Below are 12,684 nucleotides of genomic sequence, written 5' to 3'. Positions count from 1 at the left end.
AAATTTTGACTGATGCTTGTTAGCTACATTTTTTTTTGATGTGTTTGCATTTCCCCCTCCTAATAAATGCAGTTCAAAGGCTCTTCCTGTGACATTGCCAGATTCTATCACCACCTGGGAAATACAAGGAGTTAGCATTTCAGACAAAGGTATGTATAAAATGTCTCATTTTGTTGTAGCCCTTCTTAGTGAGCAAGTGAAATTTTATATGAAAAATGAGACAACTGGGGACCTCTGAGATTCCAGCTTTGCTTAACCAACATGTCCAATACACAGAGGAGAATTGGGATGTCTCCCAGGAGGTGTGTGTGTGTGAGAGAGAGAGAGAGAGAGAGAGAGAGCGAGAGCGAGAGCGAGACAGAGAGAATGGTGGGAGATTCAGGATGAAAAAAGGAAGTCCTTCTTTGTATTGTGCATAGTTAAAGCATGGAATATTTTTGCACAAGATGGCTGCCCACCTGAACAACTTTAAGCCTGTCTTCCCTTGCACTGCCTGGTAAGGGCATTAAGATCAGAAAATGGGTTTTATATACTTCTTACATGCCAATATGGCCTTCTAAGTTGTTTGTAACATCAATGATAAAATCCATACATAATTAAAAAAACAAAACAAAGCAATTCCATCAAAGCATTAAAAACATCCACGATGTTAACCATCATCATAAGGAATGGATAAACTTCCACGTGTTTGACTCATAATTCCATTCTGTTCCATTTCCTACATCAATCTGCAGATTTAAAACAAAAAGGCCTTCCTTCCCAAAAAGCATTTTAATGGTATTTTAATAAACATGTTAAGCTATTAATTCTGTTAGCACTAACCATATTGCTCACCCATATGTATAAAGTGCATCAGTAGTTTAAAAAAAGCATTAGTAAATGCTATTAAATACTGACTGGTTAATTAATTACTAAATACTAAATACTACTTACAAATGGTGTTGCTTGTTTGCCTGTTTGATTTTCACACAGGTATCTGTGTTGCTGATGCACTTCAGGTGCAGGTAATGAAAAACGTCTTCATAGATGTGCATGTTCCCTACTCTGTTGTCCGTGGAGAACAGATAGAATTGAGAGGATCTGTTTACAATTACAAAGGTTCCAGAACCAGGGTAAGGCTCTGACAGAAAATTTTGCTAACAGTTAGGGATGCGGGAAATGTTGGATTCAGTTCACATTAAAAAAAATTTAAAATCTATCAGATTCGCACTTTCCAAAACAATATCAGAACCTAAGCATAGCCGTCCTTTGAAATTCACACTTATATCAATTTTATGATATGGTTCTCCAACCAATGTTTTGTTAAAAACTGCACATAAAAATTTAAAGTGTGCATTAAAATGAATATATTAATGAAAATAACACATAAAAATGCATTTTTTGCAAGCAATTTCTTTTAATACATTAATCAAAACTGCTTACAAAAAAGTGCTTATGAAGGAGAAATTAGCACTAAAATGCTGAGTAATTTTCATTAGGTTTTTTTTTTAAAAAAAAATGATTCCTGCAGAAATGTGGAGAACTAAATTTAATACAGTCATACCTCATGTTACGTTTGCTTCACATTGCGGCTTTTCAGGTTATGAATGTGGCAAACCCAGAAGTGTTTACTTCTGGGTTCGCTGTGCGCGCATGCGCAGAAGCGATCTGCACACTTCACGCATGTGCAGAAGCGCTCTATTGCACTTTGCACACATGCAGTAGCGGCACTCTACTTACAGAATTTTCGGGGTGCAAACGGCACCCTGAAACGGATCATGATTGTAAGTAGAGGTACCACTGTATTGGAGAAATGAGAAACTGAGAGAACCAAAACTGAGAGATCCTTTCATCCCTACAAAGAGCATATTGTTCCCTGTAAGTGATGAGACTTAACACTGGAAGATCAAGTGAAACAAAATTTCACAGCAGTCAAAAATTACTAAAATTTCAATTGTTCCATTGAGATTATGAATGCAAAATTTCTATTTAAAAAATCACTTTATAATGTGAATCCCTGTGGGTGCCTCTGGCACATCCAATAAGTCTAATTAAGTAGCCTCACAAAACTCTGTAATGTGTGTGAGATAATTTGCACTTCCTGCTTAGTTGCTATTAGTCAATCTCTGCTATGTTGAATACATTCACAAACATATCCACATTTCATCGGATGCCAGGACTGGGCACGCACCTTCCTTTCCATTCTGAATCAGAAAGGAGGTGCAGACACTAGAACTGTCATAACTCTAGAACTAAGCAACATCCAATGAAGCTCAATGTTGGAAGATTCAGGGCAAACGAAAGAAAATACCTCTTTGCACATGCTTATAAGCTACATGTTACTGAGTCAGCTGATGGAAACCTCTTCTAACCCTTTTTGACACATGCTTTAGTACTGCACTAAGGTATCTGTGGGTGAAGGCATTTGCCTTTTTGGAGGCACGAGCACTGGGCAGCACGGTATCCAAGAAACCATTTGCAGGCGTCGGGATCTCCAGGGATCATCAGTTGCCTTAGCAACATTCAAGATTCTCCCTCTGGAGACAGGCCTCCACACCATCAACTTTACACTGAAGGGTGATTCTGTCAATGAAGTCCTTGTGAGAACATTAAGAGTTGTGGTAAGATCAAGCTATTTTTCTTGAAAAGCCTTCCCACCCCTGCAAATCAGAAATGAATGATTGTTTATAAAGCACACGTGATTTTAATCCCTCTCACAACATATTAAAGGGACAAGGGATGAGGAGGGGAGAAAGCAAACCCAGGACGACAAGTTCTTAGTTGCAAAATTCAACAGAATGTGAGTCACGTAGCTGAGTCTAAGGACAGTGGAAAGGCTGCTGCTTCCTCTCCTTCTGGTAACCTTAGTGGGAGGGCATTGGTAGGTGGAGTTAAAAACTGAGCTGTACCTATACCTGTGGGATGTGGGTGGTGTTGTGGGTTAAACCACAGAGCCTAGGACTTGCCGATCAGAAGGTTGGCGGTTTGAATCCCTGCGACGGGGTGAGCTCCCGTTTCTCGGTCCCTGCTCCTGCCAACCTAGCAGTTCGAAAGCACATCAAAGTGCAAGTAGATAAATAGGTGCCGCTCCGGCGGGAAGGTAAACAGTGTTTCCGTGCGCTGCTCTGGTTCTCCAGAAGTGGCTTAGTCCTGCTGGCCACATGACCCGGAAGCTGTACGCCGGCTCCCTCGGCCAATAAAGCGAGATGAACGCCACAGTCCCAGAGTCAGCCACGACTGGACCTAATGGTCAGGGGTCCCCTTACCCTTTACCTTTACCTATACCTGTACCTGTACCTGGAATGATGGAGGGTGCCTGATTACCATATCCTTTCCTCCTGGTGGCTTCTCAGTCCCCTTTTGCAGGGAACGTTTGTAAATTCTGTTGTTAGTTGTAATTTAATATTTCACTGTGTTGATTCAGTTTTAAATGAACTGTAGCCACCACTAGCAGGGACTTCAGTCCCCAAATAAAGTTGTTGGTGTGTTCGTGTGTGTTGCATGTACAACTGTGATATCTTTTTAAAAACTAGTTTTTGCTAGAGATTCTTGGGGTGGGGGAATGAATAAGCAAATGTTGCTTGACAGGCCTGCATAATGTTATCTCCCTATTCTTTGGTTTTAGCCTGAAGGGATAAGAAAGGAAATTCACGAAGGTCACACGCTGGACCCACAGGGTGTTTATGGTATGGCAAATTACCCTTTCCCCCCTCCCTTCCATTCAGTTTTCCTGATCCATTCTTTCTCTTTCAGATAAGCATTTATCATGCTCATGTGATTTGCTGTTAGAACAGTCACTTGGGCATGAGTTCTGTACACACATACCTGGGAATAAGTACCTTTGATCTCAGAAGAGTCTCCTAAGGAGTAGACATGTAAAGGATTGCACTGTATGGATTACACTATTTATTTTGGAAGATTCACTCGGCATTTGGGCACCTCTTCAGATATAGCAAAATTTTACATGAATGTTCCTTAGATTAAGGAGTGGGTTTTTGTCTATATTCAGATACAATTGGATGCCGTTTTAAATCAAGGCAGCAGGATGAAACTTTTAAAAATGCATTGATTTCAAAACTGCAGTGATTTATTTTTTATTTGGTTTCTTAGACTTCATGAGCAATGCCAGGCAGGACCCTGCTGGTATTTTACAAAGGGAACTAGCATGTGGGTTATTATTTTTAAGTCACTGCATAGCGTGCCTCCTGCTTCCCAAACTCTGCTGTGATCCTTTCCTTATAAGCCAGTCCCAATCCTAACTATGTCTGTGCAGAAGTGAGACCCATTGAATTAAATGGAGCTCATTCCCATGTAAGTTAGCATCATTATAGCATTGACATCAGATATGAGCACAGTCTGAAGTAAGGGTGGGTGAATTTGCCAGTTTCGTAATCTAAAGTTCACTTCTTCACATTTCCACGTCATTTTGCAATTTTATAGAAGTCCTTATGAAAATTCATCAGAATTTTAGTGTGTGTTTCTCCTAATATACACGTTTTGTATGCAGTCTTACCCTAACACATACATTTTTGTGGAGCAATTTGTTTTCATGACTAGCTGCACTTTACTTAGTACAGTATATGCATTTTCTGTACACATTGCTTGGTTGGCAAACTGCATTGAAAAGTTCATATGAATGTGAATTCAGGCATTTCCAACTTTCAAGAGACTGAGATCTACTCCCACTATAAAAAATACTGGCAGTGATCTACAAAAGTTGTTGAGCTAGTAGATCACAATATATGTACCTGTTGGACATCTCTGATGTAATTGTTTCAGGAAGTCTGATTTATGTAGATTTAGCTTTAAATGTGAATCAAACAAAATTACTCCCCCAACCCTAGTCTGCAGGCACACCACATTGTTGAAGATCTAGGTCTGATCATTGCAAATGTCTACCTTTGAAAGGCAGGATAGAAATGTGAAATAAATAAGGCTAATATAGTACACAAATTTTTTTAGCACTAGTAATGGGATATGTAACACAATAAATTTCCATGGTTTCTCCACATATATTTTCAACAACAGGGACAGTGGAAAGAGAGCAAGTATTTCGTTACAGGATACCATCAAACATGGTCCCTAAGACAAAAGTTGAGAGGACTCTGAATATAAAAGGTAAAATGGAGTGGGTGGAACACAGTTATTTTAATCATGTTTTCTTGCTGCTTTTAAGCCTCTAAATATTACAAGCATTTTTAGCCTTGTCATTCAAGTCATTTATTTGTAATGGAGGATAAGCTTATTGGTGGCTGCTGATAATGGTGGCGTTCTACTCATATTGGGATCAGTGGCAGGATGCCTTTGACAATTCCAGTTGCTGGGGTATATGATTGAGAGATGTCTCTTGCCCTCATGCCCTGTTCTTTAGTCGTTTAGTCGTGTCCGACTCTTCGTGACCCCATGGACCAGAGCACACCAGGCACTCCTGTCTCCACTGCCTCCCACAGTTTGGTCAAACTCATGTTGGTAGCTTCGAGAACACCATCCAACCATCTCGTCCTCTGTCGTCCCCTTCTCCTTGTGCCCTCCATCTTTCCCAACATCAGGGTCTTTTCCAGGGAGTCTTCTCTTCTCATCAGGTGGCCAAAGTCTTGGAGCCTCAGCTTCAGGATCTGTCCTTCCAGGGAGCACTCAGGGCTGATTTCCTTAAGAATGGATAGGTTTGATCTTCTTGCAGTCCATGGGACTCTCAAGAGTCTCCTCCAGCACCATAATTCAAAAGCATCAATTCTTCGGTGATCAGCCTTCTTTATGGTCCAGCTCTTACTTCCATACATCACTATCACTTCCATAAATCACTATCACTTCCATATATCACTAATCCATACATACATCATCATGCCCTGGTTGTGGGCTTTTCATAAGCATCTGGCTGGCCACTAGTCCCATCAGAATACTGGATTAGTGGCATGATCTGGCAAGCCTTGTCTTATGTTCCTATCTTTTCTGAAGCCCTCTGTTTACAAATCCTGCTTCTCTATTGGTGATGATTGAAGCCGCTTATAAGTTGTAACTCTATTGGTGATGATTGAAGCCGCTTATAAGTTGTAACTGTGGTGACATTTAGATGAGTAGGGAGTAAGGCAAGGGCCCCAACAGTAGGTGGTGCCAGAGCCAATGACAAGCAGAGCCAACTAATTCTAGTTTCCTCCCCTTCCTCCTCCCTGCTAAGTTTTACAAGGGCAACCCTGAGAGTAAGAAGTAAAATGCACAAGGAACACCAGACAAATCATAATCTTCTCAACAGCAATGCTTGTTGAAATATTTATTTGCATTTATTAATTAAAGGATTTTAAAACAATCTTTTACCTGTCACAAGGCAGCAGACGACAGAGTTAATACTATAATATTTCAAAAAGAGCAGTAATAAAGCGCATCTAAGCGGGGACATGAATTAAAAGTGGATTGAAACAAAAGCTGCTTTTAAAAGGTTGACAGTCTTGAGGAAGAAGAGCACAAGTGAGGAAGGCATAAACATCAACAGAACCTGCTCCCTCCCTGCCCATTCAACTTTGTTTCTGTGTTTCAGTTTGGTGCCTTGGCAGAAAAAGCAGTGTATAAATGCAATGAATAAATGAACACACACACACACACACAAACACATGATAGGGTCATATACATTTCCTGGGGAAAGAAAGTCCACAGATACTGGGCCACCACTATGAAGGCTCTGTATCTGGTATCTAACTTGGGGACAGGGAACCCTTTGCAGCCTGAGTGCCACATTTCCATGTGGGCAACCTTCTGAGGGCCCCTGGCTAGTGGTGAGCAGGCCCAGAGACAAAAGTGAGTGGAGCAACAAATGTAAATTTTAGCCTTGTACAGCAGGTTATTCTCCACACACACTCACACATGCCTCTCTTTCCTCTAACCTAGTAAGCAAGAGTTTAAGGACACATTCCAGCCAGGCAAAAACATTATGGGTTCAAACCAGGGCCAGTGAGGCATATGGCTTGGGAAGAGGAGTGTATGGTCTGGCGAGAGTTCCAAGGGCAAGATAGAGATCTGGAGGGCCACATTTGCCCCCTGGGCCTGAGGTTCCCCACCCTTGGTGTAATCTAACCTGTTACTCAGAGAATAGGAACAAAGTGAGTGTTAACTGCCTTGTGAGAAGTAGCTAACAGTAGAGCTCTCCTAGGAGAGTGTTCCAGTATCTGGGTCTCACCTCCATAAAGGCCCCGTATTTTATACCAACTCAGCAGCATGGACAACCTCCACCTGCCCACCAACAAAAAGGACAGAATTTCATGGTACCATTTTTCTTTTGCAGGAATTCTTCTAGGTGAAGTGATTAATGTAGCTGTCAGCCCAGAAGGGCTAAATCTTCTTGTCAACCTCCCAAAGGGGAGTGCAGAAACTGAGCTTATGAATGTTGTGCCGGTCTTTTATGCATATGACTACCTAGAAAGGACAGACAGCTGGGACATACTTGGCCCAGGGACTATCACTCCAAAAGTTAACCTGAGGAAGAAGATGAAAGAAGGTAAATTAGTATTCCCTTGTGCTCTTTCAAGGTAAGGTAGACCTGAAGTCCTTGCATGATCACCAAAACAACGTACCTTGTGATGATAATTTAGCCAGAGGCTTATGACTGGCATAATATCAGGGAACTTTGGCATTATCGAGATGTTGTTTGCTCTTTCTGGAGATAATAGTCAATGTGAATGATCTCCTAATGTTTGAAGTAGTAGCATGAGTGGAATAAACGTTGAATATGCTGCTTTATGTACTTTATAGGACTTGTCAGCATCCTGTCATTCCAGAAGAAAGATTTCTCATACAGTATGTGGCAGAACGGAGAGCCCAGTGCCTGGTGAGTTCTCCATATATATTAACAAATATAGTTCTTATTATATAGTAACACAATTTGACACAATGGGTTCTAAGGTTGAGGAGCAGGTTTCTGTTTGTGTTTGGATACCGTAGGATCCCATTTTGAATCAAGATGGCAGACTCAACTTTTCAAATCTACACTGAGTTAGACATCTCTCAAGATATTGTAAAACATTTTGCAAGAGGGTTCCTGAGATCAATGAGCAGGCTTCCATCTATGTTTGGATACTATTGGGCACCATTTTGCTTCAAGGTGGCAGACACAATCTTCCAGAGCTGCACCAATTGTCACTCAGGGTTGCTGTTGGCTTCTTAGAATTCCCAAGCAACATCAAGCACTTCTTGCTAGTTTGTTCACAGGTAGCAGCAGCACTTTGCCATCTGCTGTCATCTTTCTACCTTAAGTTCACACTAAAAGTTGTGGCAAAATCATGCACTTCCTACCTCTGGAGCTCCTGGTATAAGCAAAAGAGTGATTCACAGCAGCTGAAGTCCATGGGTTATAAGTCCATGGGCTGGAAAGGTCACACATTTACAGTGCAATCCTAGACAAATCTACCAAGAAGTAAGATCTGCTGGGTTCTCTGGACTTGCTCCCTGGTAATTGCATATCGGATTGCTGCCTTAGTGAATGAGTGAAACATTTAAAGCCATAGAGCAGCACAGTATAAATACAGCAGTCATCAAGTTTGATGCTCAGTCAGAAAATTAACCTTAAATACTTGCCATGGAATACTTTATTTGTTTGCTCAGAATTGCAGAACCCAAATGTGCGTGTGCAGGCTGTGGGTAGGAGTTCATTTCAAAATTAGCGGCCAGCTCAGATTTTCCTCAGGAAATATATTTGTTTTATTTTGTTGTTGGGGCAGGCTGACAGCTTTTGCCTTAAGGATTTTGGGACAAGTGAGCCAATATGTGGCTGTTGATAAGAATTCTGTGTGCAATTCTCTGACGTGGATGATTGACAACTGTCAAATGGCAGATGGTTCTTTCAGGGAGATTTCAAGCTACCAACCTGTAAAACTACAGGTAAGGAAACTGGGTTGTTTTGTTTTTTTGTTTTTTTTGCAATTTTAAGTTTTAATTATTTGCAGTTCTGAAAATTGCTTTGTTTTAATTTACGCTCAGATTTGTCTTGTGTGTTGCTTTTGTGAAGTATATCATAAAGACCATTGACTACACACAATATCTTTGACACCCGAGGTCTGTGTTTTCAGGGACTGGCCTTGGTAATCTGTTTTAACTTCTGAATATTAAATAGTTGCAACCTGCCTTGGGACCTGCTGATAAAGGGTGGGTAATCATTATTTTTATTATTACTATCAGCATCAGCATCTGTCTGACTGCATGTTTGTATATGTTGCTTTTTAAAAGGGTACACTACCTAAGGAACAGAAAGAAAAGACTTTGTATCTCACCGCTTTCTCTCTGATTGGATTTGAAAAATCAATTCATATCTGCCCGTTGCAGGTGCGTGTGGTGTGATTACTTCCTTCTTCCCACAGGCTGCATTTTTGTACTCCAAGCCAACAGTCAGATTCCAAGAATGCTAGAGATCTAGGGGCGTCGCAACGGGGGTGACAAGAAGGCACCCCACGGAGGCTTGCGGCGGTGCGAGCAGCCACTGCACTGTATCAGCCGCATGTGGAGGATCCTCTGTTTGTGGCTACAGCCGCGAGCAGAGGATCCCGGCGCCGGTGGCAAACCGCTATGTACAGTGCATGTGTGGCGTCGCACGCATGCACTGTACGTAATGGTGCTGCACATGTGCTGCATATAGCGGTTTGCCACCGGCGCCACTCGAGCGTCATGGGATCTCAGCTGCGAGGATACCAGCAGCATCTGTATGGCACTGGAGCAGCACTGCCGGCAAACCCCTATGTACAGCACATGTGCGGTGTCGCTATGTACGGTGCATGCATTGTACATAGTGATGCCGCACATGCACCCTATGTAGTGACGCTGCACCCCGGGTGTCACAACGCCTTCGTTCGCCCCTGTAGAGATCAGCAGGATTTTTAAAGGAAGGACTGGGGAAGGGCCATAGCTTGGTGGTAGAGCATCAACTTTACATGCAAAAGGCCCGAGGTTCAATTCTTGATGTCGGTAGACAGGGTTGAGAAACCCCAGAGAACTACTGCTATTTATTGCAGAAACTGAGCTACATAGACCAAAGGCCATTGAGGAAGGGTCGTAACTCAGTGGTCTGCTTTGCATTCATAAGGCTCCATGTTCAACCCTTGGCATCTCCAGGTAAGACTGGTAATGCCCCCTGCCTGAAACTCTGGAGAGCCACAGCCAATCAGTGTAGATCATACTGACTTAGTTGGACCAATGGTCTGACTTAGTCTAAAGCAGCTTCATGTGTTCCTTAAAGGGCTCAGCTTTGGCTAGTTCATGCCCTGGATAGTTTGATGCTGAGGTTTCGTAGCAGAACAGAAAAGCACCAGACACATTTCCAATACAATGTCTTATTACGTAAGGTTAGAGTATTATTCACAAAGCTCACTGGGCCAGTCACTATTTCTTAGCCTAACCTGCCCCACAGAGTGGTTGTGATGATAAGATGAGGGTGGGGGAGAACCATGTTTGCTGCTGCCTCCTTCGTGGAGGAAGCGCATGGTACAAATGTAACCAGAAGCAAGGAAAAAATAAAATAAAATAAGAACATTTGGTTCTTGTCTTCACAGAGAATTGAAGATGCAAAAAACAAAGCTAAAGATTACTTGCTACAAAATTTTCATTCTGTACAAAGCACGTTTCCCTTGGCAATAGTTACTTATGCCCTCACTCTGACAAGATCCAGGCAGCCTGGCACACGCGCAGCCTACCATGCACTGAAGAGGGAAGCCCTTGTGAAAGGTAAAAACTCAAGTAACGTCCATTTCCCCAACTTATAGCGATTTCCCGTAGTGATGGTGGCACTAGACTTCAGCTGGTGAAAAATGCAGCAGCCTGGAGTTACTTGCTGGGGTTGCATTTAAATCTCATATAACCCGTTTTAAAACAGCTGTGTTGGTTGTCAGCTTGTTTCCGAACCTAATTCACGGGGCTCACATTAGTGTTTAAAGCCCTTAAATGATTCTGATCTCAATCAAATATCTGAAAGGCAGCTTCCTTCTCTACAGCCTCCTTGGGTGCTGAGAGCAGCAGAGGGTGCCCTCTTGGTGGTTCCAGCACCTTCAGAAGTATGGAAAATGATTACCAAGGAGAGGAGACTTTTTCTGTGGCAGCCCCTAAATTATTGAACTCTATCCCCACAGAGGTGTGTCTGGCACCTTCACTATACAGTTTTCACCTAATGCTGAAGGTGCACTTCTTTTCACTCTGTCCTTTGACACTTGAGATGCGTATTCTTGTGATTGTAATTTGTTTTACAGTCATACCTTGGATTGAAGTTGCTTCAGGTTGAGCATTTTCGGGTTGCGCTCCGCCGCGACCTGGAAGTAACGGAACATGTTACTTCTGGGTTTCGCTGCTCGCGCATGCGCAGACACTCAAAATGACGTCATGTGCATGCGCAGAAGTGGCAAATCGCAACCTGCGCAGACATGGGTTGCGTTCTACTCTGGATGCAAACGAGGCTCTGGAACGGATCCTGTTTGCATCCAGAGGTACCACTGTATATGGTTTTCAATGTTGCTTTGCATGCAGAAGGTCCCAGGTTCAATCCCCGCCATCTCCAGCAAGGGCTGGGAATATGCCCTCCCTGAAACCCCAGAGAGCCCTTGCAAACAATACTGGATTAAAATGGATCAATTGGTATAAAGCAGCTTCCTATGTCTGTATGGAAGGCAGTCTATAAATGTAAATACAGTAAGCCAGCAACTTGCACACATTTAACTTGTGCACATTCAGCTTGGGGTGGATGGGCAGTAAACATTAAAAAGGGGTGGCAAGGGAGTGGGATTCCAGGAAAAATGACTTTGGTAATCCCTCCCCCCCTGCCATTGAACCCAATGTGTTTTAGCTGTACACAATTTGGCTTTAGGAATAATCCCTAGAATGTTACCCCTGGATAAGTTACTGGCTTACTGTAATACATATGTACATACATCCAGGTGATTTTTTTTCTGGCACCGTCCCTTACTCTGCCCCTCCCCGCTGTGACTTATCTTCATTAGCCTTCCTTTAATAGCAGGCCCACCTATGTATCGCTATTGGAAAGAAACCTTCAACAAATTAGATCCAAACGCTCCGTCAGAGGACACTGCCAGGATGGTTGAAACTACAGCTTATGCCTTGCTTGCCGCTCTAATGCTAGGAGACCAAAACTACGCTACTCCAATCATCAGGTGGTTGTCAGAACAACAGAGATATGGCGGTGGATTTTACTCCACACAGGTACTTCTCTGCAATCAATCAATATCAATAAAATAAAATAAAATAAATCCCCCAACACAGGGTGGTCATTATTCAAAGAACTGTCTTCTTCCATGAGTCTGCAAACCATTTATGAATGTCGTTGGAGGCCTTGCAACAAGCCTTTTTGCCTTCAGAAGCACAATTGGTTGGTGAAGAAAGTCCTTCTTCACATAGAGCATAGTTAAACTATGGAACCCACTCCCACTGGAGGCAGTGATGGCTACCAGTGCAGATGGCTTTATAAGAGGATTAGACAAATTCTTGAAGGAGAAAGCTATCCGTGGCTACTAAACATGATGGTTATTCTCTGCTCCCATGGCTAGATGCAATAATGCTCCTGAATATCAGTTGCTGGAAACCACAGTAAAAGGAGAGCGCTGTTGTGCTCAGGTCTTGCTTGCAGGTTTCCCACAGGCATTTGGTTGGCCACTGTGAAAATCAGAAGCTAGATCAGATGACCGAGCAGACTCAACTTATGTTCATATGTGTTTTCAGTAGCAGCGC

General features: G+C 42.5%; 1 protein-coding gene across 2 annotated transcripts in view; it reads left to right on the top strand.

Annotated features, from left to right (window-relative positions):
* C5 (complement C5) overlaps positions 1 to 12,684 on the top strand; it is a 71,541-nt gene that overhangs the window by 33,437 nt on the left and 25,420 nt on the right. Inside the window, exons 19-29 of one of the 2 annotated variants that reach the window (XM_053374005.1) lie at positions 73 to 149; positions 973 to 1,112; positions 2,373 to 2,600; positions 3,605 to 3,665; positions 5,008 to 5,097; positions 7,253 to 7,465; positions 7,720 to 7,795; positions 8,685 to 8,844; positions 9,190 to 9,285; positions 10,506 to 10,677; positions 11,954 to 12,159. In XM_053374005.1, the coding sequence (XP_053229980.1) occupies positions 73 to 149; positions 973 to 1,112; positions 2,373 to 2,600; positions 3,605 to 3,665; positions 5,008 to 5,097; positions 7,253 to 7,465; positions 7,720 to 7,795; positions 8,685 to 8,844; positions 9,190 to 9,285; positions 10,506 to 10,677; positions 11,954 to 12,159 (1,519 nt within the window). The remainder of the gene's footprint in view (positions 1 to 72; positions 150 to 972; positions 1,113 to 2,372; positions 2,601 to 3,604; positions 3,666 to 5,007; positions 5,098 to 7,252; positions 7,466 to 7,719; positions 7,796 to 8,684; positions 8,845 to 9,189; positions 9,286 to 10,505; positions 10,678 to 11,953; positions 12,160 to 12,684) is intronic. The other variant, XM_053374006.1, reaches the window with a different exon arrangement.

Source organism: Podarcis raffonei, chromosome Z (assembly GCF_027172205.1).
Source record: "Podarcis raffonei isolate rPodRaf1 chromosome Z, rPodRaf1.pri, whole genome shotgun sequence".
Taxonomy (NCBI): domain Eukaryota; kingdom Metazoa; phylum Chordata; class Lepidosauria; order Squamata; family Lacertidae; genus Podarcis; species Podarcis raffonei.
Note: the sequence above shows the minus strand (reverse complement) of the source record. Positions and strands in the feature narration are given on the sequence as shown.